Source organism: Kryptolebias marmoratus, linkage group LG7 (genome assembly GCF_001649575.2).
Source record: "Kryptolebias marmoratus isolate JLee-2015 linkage group LG7, ASM164957v2, whole genome shotgun sequence".
Lineage (NCBI taxonomy): Eukaryota > Metazoa > Chordata > Actinopteri > Cyprinodontiformes > Rivulidae > Kryptolebias > Kryptolebias marmoratus.
This window is the reverse complement of record NC_051436.1, coordinates 9006314-9012923: the sequence shown is the minus strand read 5'-3', so window position 1 is coordinate 9012923 and position 6610 is coordinate 9006314. Positions and strand designations below refer to the sequence as shown.

The following is a 6610-nucleotide window of genomic DNA, read 5'->3' as shown; positions in this document are numbered from 1 at the left end:
AAAGGGAGGGGGGAGGAGGGGAGGGAGGTGGGGAACAAAACACATCAAAAACACGATATCAATTCTACTTCACACCCTCTACTGAGGAACGGTGCGTCTTACCGGTGCCATTCGACAATAACACATCCATCATAATAACGGTAGCTGAAGTAAGAAAAAGAGGAAGAAAAGCAAAAAGAAGAAAGGTGACGTGACGAACAGAAAGATGTTGGAGATAAACGTGGTACAAGATTAAAAAAAAAAAGAAGAGGAGGATGTAAAAGTGCTAATCAAAAGCAGAAAAACAGAAGGCGAACGAGATGAAATATTTATCCCAAAACGAGGCATGAGTGATGAAATCTGAACCGAAGGCTCGACATCAAACCAGAAAGAGGAACCAAAAGGCAGAAAGATGAAACAAAAGGAGTCGTTAAGGGAAGAAGAAGAAGAAAGAAAAAAGGCTAAATTCACACAATTAACCAGAGCTTCCACTCTGAGATCAAACCAGTTCAGCTTGATGAGTCGTTACGGATAAAAAAACAAAAAGAGGCTCGAACAAACACACACACACACCTGCGTTTAATATTTACGTGTTTAAAGAAACACTTACGTCCTTTGATCACGCCTCATCCGAAATGCCGCTCGATGAAACCGAGTCACCTGTTGGCGCCGGCGACAGAACATGTCAGAGCGACACTCGATGCTGTGAACACGTTTGTGCAGCTGGGCGTTCGGCAAATATGTCAGACGCTACGCAAGATGAATGAGGGGCTGACAAAAAGCAGAGCGAGTTTACCCCGGTTGTTTTTTTTTTTGCTTTTTTATTCCAACGGGAGTGTGAAACGTTGTGTGCCGGTTTGAAATAAGTGAGACTTGGACTCCGAAGGTCAGCCGTGTGTCGCGTTTAGTAGGGTCCCGTGTTATAAATCACATCTCAAGACGAAACCAGGCAGTCAGTAAATGTATATATATATATATATATATATATAAATATTTATTTATACGTATTGCGGAATGCATCTTGCTGAACTAGATGGACATACAGTAAAAACACTGGGACCAAAGTCACGTACTTGTGGTACGCCTAATATTCTGCATTATGTAAATGCTGGGTTCTTTTTCTGCGTCTTTATTTGGTAAACAGTCACTGACTTAGTCCTTATTCTTTAAAGCCCATCGGGGGCCATGAGTCAGAAATAATAGAGCTAATAAAAAATAATTCCCTCGTTTTAAAAAAGTACACAGATATTTAAAACAACCTTGTGTTGAAGGTGGTTTTAGTTTCGTTCGGGACCGAATATTCAAAAAAATATATAGTATTGTTTGTTTTTGCCTAAATCACATTGAACATTAATGAATTAACCCTCTCAAGGCAGACGTTGCAGATTTGCAACAGCGAATTGCATATACCTTTGCATATACTCCACATTCATATTTTATGATGAATGAATGATAATTTCCCCAAATATCTGATTTTTCCTGTAACTAAAACTTAATTTGAGCCCGAGAGAGTTAAATATGTATGCCTCCTTTTATTGTCACTCCAAAAGTTAAATTAATAAAATCTAAAGTTTGTATAATTCCAAAATATTTTACTTCTGTGCTTCTTTATTGGCGTTCGGTGGAGAAACGCGAGCGGCATTCGCAGGAGAGCGCCGGCTAAACCGCCGGAAAAAACATCAACTCTAAGCCGGAAAAAAAAAAAAGAAAAAAAAGAGAGCAGCACAGGTGGAGATTGTGGAAATCCCCACCACCACCGGGATGTGTCTTCACCTGGAAAATCTGCAAGATTGCGCTGTCCCCTGCTCAGACCTGATAAGGTCAGTGTGCTGGTGGATTAATTTCTTCTTTATTTAAATTTGAGTGTGTGTGTGTGTGTGTGTGTGTGAATCACTTGGCAGGAAAGATTGCTCCTGAAACAGACACAGCGCCGATCCCTCAACGCTGCCGATGAATCCAGAGTTTATAAACCTTTACAATGTTGCCCGTTTGGCTTTACATGGTTGTTTTCCTTCGGGATGGTCGGCGGTTTTCATCTGGTTGTGACGCCACTTTGTTTCCTTTTAATCCTATTCCAGCCTTTTTTTATTTCTGTTTTTTTCTTTTACCCAACCTATGGTGTTGAAATAATAAAAAAATAATAAAATAGAAACAACTCAGAGCCCCGCAGCATCTTTATATGCCATTGCAGTTTATTTTGAAAGGATTCTAAAGTGGAATCTACGGTCACGGGTGAGCTCAGCTTTATGGCCAGATTACAGTCATCCACCATGTTGATCTTTTGGTTTTATTTTTGAACCAGTAAAGCTGGTGGGGTCAGGTGGGGGTGGGGGGGTTGTTAGACTGGACGAGTAGAACTAGGCTCGGCAGGGGAGGAGGGATAATTTGAAGAAAATCGAAGGATCATCGCACAAATTCTGTGCAAGTTTGCTTAAAAACACCCGTCTCCATTATTTAGACCCAACGTTTTGGGGTATGGGAAAGTGCTAGCAACTAGCAGCAAGCAGCTAGCTGTAACACGTCCGGCAGGAACGTAGCAAAACACTTAAAGGAGTCGATGTGAAACTGACAGCCAAGTTCGCGCAAATCAGTTTGAACGCTTCGAGATTGGAGTCTCCCGACCTTGGCCTCGCTAGGACCAACCGTTAACCGCTGATAGAGCCACCCACAACAGGTAAGACGCTGACTGTTCATCACCATTCCGCAGAAAACCCATCAAAATCAAGCTAACGGGGCATAAATTCCACTTTAAAGTACCTGAAAGGTTTCGCTTGCTCATCTTCGAAACAAGAAAGTTTGTCCTCCTGCCGCCATTGTTGTCCCTGAAGTGTTCGCATTATCTCGGAGAACAGAGCCGAAGCCACGTAACACCCTTGGCTGATGAATATTCATCAGCGGCATGTTGACACCGAGATAACACCGGGTTAGGCGTGTCAGATTGTCTCCTGGCCTTTCCCGCAGCAGACGAGGGTGCTCCGTGCAGATAATGACGGAGACGCAGCAGAATACCTGAACCTGCTCTGACGTAACCTTTGAGCGGAACTAGGGGCGCTTATGCTGCAGGTTTACGTCCCTCCCCCCTCTGCCTTCAGGTCGGACGCTCGCCGCTTAAGTGCTTTTAATAATTTCTCAAAATATCAAGGGGGGTGAAATAAATTGCACCGCTCAGAAACGAGGTCCCCGAATGCAGCGCGGCGCTCGCGGCGTCGACCTTTAACCGGAGAGTTCGTGAGAGGGGAGAAGAAGGTCGTCCTGCCACCGAAGCCCTTTTCTTTCAGGCTGCTACAAAGAGTCACAAAGCGGCGACTTTCATCGGAGATCCGGTGCGATCTCGAGTGCTCTTACTTGATGTTGTCCAGGCAACCGGAGTCTGGCTTCAGAATGGCCGTGTGATGGAACATCTTGTAGAGCGCGATGCCCAGGAAGATCACGTTGAGCTGCAGGCAGAGGGGGGAAACACAGGGATTTCACTTTCACTTGCAGTTTATTTTGAAAAATTGGGGGACGTTTGGTCGAACGCCGCAGCCGAACGGACTGCTACTGCGGACGCTTTATTTCTTACAGTTTAAAGAAAGAAAAAAAAAAAGAAAGAAAAACTACTACATTTGTGAAAAATCCCCCTAACTTCCTGCTGCCCTTGGGTCAAAACGACCCACGAAGGGCAGCAGGAGCGGCAACAGCCTCGCGTTCAACAGAGATTCCTCCTTTTTTTGCCGACCTGCAGGCTCGATTGGCGAATAATAACCGAAACGAATGCGTTTTTTTCCGAACGCTTCTTGATCAATTGGTGGAAAATAAGTACGTGGCCCTCGCGTTTGACTGTTGGAATATTACAACAAAAAACAAAACAAAACTTCCATTAAACAGACCCGCTCTGTTCGCAGAAATCAAACACGAGTTCAGTGGCGGTCGCAGCGTGGGGTACGACATTCAAGAGGGCTCAGAAACGACAGCGGTTAGCCTGACGTGACGTACTCGGGCAAGAAAAACTAAATATAACACGTAAACATTGCAGCTTGGCTCCATCGAGCTCTCATGGGATGGAAGCCGTGATGTACAGTCCTGTAAACTGCTGAGTCATCCACTTTTTTTTCTTAATATTTTCCTTCCAAGGACTCAACCTTCTTGTTGTTGTATTTTTAAGTGGTCTTGATTAATAGTTCTTCAAGAATTATGCAGGTCTCAGAAAGGATCCGAGTTTTTCTCTCCTTTGTTCCCGACTGGCGTCAGAGGACTTTTATGGTTTTTGTTAAGTCACTAAACTCTGACCTGTGAATTAGTCTGAACTTTAATGGACCGCTGTTACATTTACACACATTTTTTTTCCCTTTTTTATATATATTTGCCAAAAAAGAAGAACACATGTCATTTGCTAACAGTTATCTAAAGATAAGTCTGGCCCTCCCCAGCAGCCGTTTGGTGGAATGTGTTTGAGTCTGTATGAATCTGCCTAAAGACGTGAAGCATTCTTTCATGAAACCTTTGTAAAAACCAGCATCATTAAACCCCTTTTGTTATTTGAGGCTTCTTCTGGAATGGAGACCCAACATGGTCTCACAGGACGATGAAAAATGGCGACATAGGAGGTACTTATATGGTACTAACAGGAGTATTTACAGGGATATACACATAGTAATGACAGGGGACTTGTGAGGTAATTGTAGGGTAGTTACAGGTTCCTAAAGACCCCTCTGGAGTTACTTAGAGGGCATTTAAAGTGTGTTTACAAGATATATATGGGGCAACATGGGAGTACATATAGGGTTCATATGGGGGGCAATTACAAGGAACTTTCAGGGGTACCCTTAGGGTACATATGAGTGTAGTTACGAAATATTTATGGGAATTAGGCTGTTTTATCAAGTTACTCTGTGCTGTGCCCCAGAATGGGTTCATGTGTAGCAACGTAGCTAACCTAACGTTGGCTACCGAGCTAGAAAAGCTGTAAATGTTTCCGGCGAGCACAATTACCAGCTGGCTAGTAACTTTAGCTAGCTCACAAAGTTCTTCGTAAAGGTAAAACGGATCTTTGCTGGCTAACAAGGTAGCAGCATTGTTTCTGGCAGCCAGTCACGAAGACATGAGCTGTTCCCAGTTTTTGGTCGAATTTATGAAATGAGGACCGAAGATGGTGCAAGCTAACGGGCATAAAATGGTGTTTCAGTGTCAACGCAGCGATTCCAGAAAACCGTGAGCTTTAAAAACTTGTCATATGGTAGACCAGTGCTGGGCAATCCTGATCCTCGAGGGCCACCGTCCTGCAGGTTTTACTTGTTTTTCTGCTCCAACACACCTGATCTGAATCAATGGGTGATTAACAGGCTTCTGCAGAACATGAAGAGGTGATTTAACCATCAGATCAGGTGTGTTGGAGCAGAGAAATAAGGAAAACATGCAGGATGGTGGCCCTCCAGGACCAGGATTGGAGACCCCTCTGGTAGACCGACAGCTGCATCCTTCAGGTCCGGCGTCAGGTCCTTTGCTAAAATCCTGCCGCCTTTAGAAGCCACAATTTTCACCGTTTATCTGCTGTACTTTTGTCCTCTATCTGTTGGCTTTCCCTCATTTTTTTTTCTAGGCAAACGCAAAATATGCTGTCACATGAGAACTGGACAGGAAACGGGAGGAAAGAGCAGCAAAAGACGATGACGACGATAAAAAAAAAAAAAAAAATGATGACAGGACCTTCGGAAAAGCCTGACCAACTATTAATCAAGACCAATTTAAAAGTTTACAGGACTGTCTGGCTGCTTTGAAGCAAATCTAAGAACATATGAGCGGTTTCAAACTCCTGCAGACGTGCTGCTTGTTAACCGAAAGAAAACGAAGCGATAAGACACAGAAAGAGGCTCTGTGAAAGATTGCCACATCCAATTATGCATAATTGCACTTTCTCACCCCCGGTTTGCAGTAAACTCATCACTGCTGGGCAGTTGGACATGAATTATCACTGAATAATCACGTTCGCCGGGGCCTACTCTCCACTTACTTTGAGGTCCGAGTCGCGCTGAAGTTTGTGCGCCGACACCCCCCCCGGCGGCTGTCGGCACGAAAGTTACAAACGGACTTTTTTTTAGCAAATCTGGATCGCTATTTGCTCTTTTTATGTAAAAAAAACAACAAAAAACAAATGTTCTAGTTGGCGGAAGCACAGAGAGCGAATCGTCGCTGCATAATTCATGTGTGTGTATCTACACCGAGAGCCGAGGGTGTGCCTGCGAGGAGGGGGTGGGGGGTGGGGGGCAAAGGTAGCGGAGTACGTACGGGTTGGAGCAGGAGCAAAATCAATCACGATCGCGGCGCGGGTTACTCCATCGCTGCATACTGAGCAGCTTCAAACCTGCCCCCCCCAACACTGTCTTAGGCAGTGACTTCAGAGAGGGGGGAGGGGGGGCGACGAGCTACGGCACATTTCACCCCCCATCCGTTTTGGGACAAGCCTCGCGGTGGCGTACGTGCTCAACAGGGCGGAGACGAGAGGGGAGATGGGAGCCAGGAAAGAAAAAAGTTGGGGGGGGGGCTTCTCTGTGGACCATTTAAGTGACGACCTGCGGGCTAAGCAGGGTTAATGAGCAGAAGTGTGTGTGTGTGTGTGTGTGTGTGTGTGTGTGTGTGTGTGTGTGTGTGTGTG

General features: G+C 44.9%; 1 protein-coding gene across 1 annotated transcript in view; it reads right to left on the bottom strand.

Moving 5' to 3' along the window:
* Window positions 1-6610, bottom strand: part of LOC108234847 (adhesion G protein-coupled receptor L3) — a 289951-nt gene that overhangs the window by 20390 nt on the left and 262951 nt on the right. Inside the window, exon 19 of the mRNA XM_037976458.1 lies at window positions 3325-3416. Within this exon, the coding sequence (XP_037832386.1) occupies window positions 3325-3416 (92 nt within the window). The remainder of the gene's footprint in view (window positions 1-3324; window positions 3417-6610) is intronic.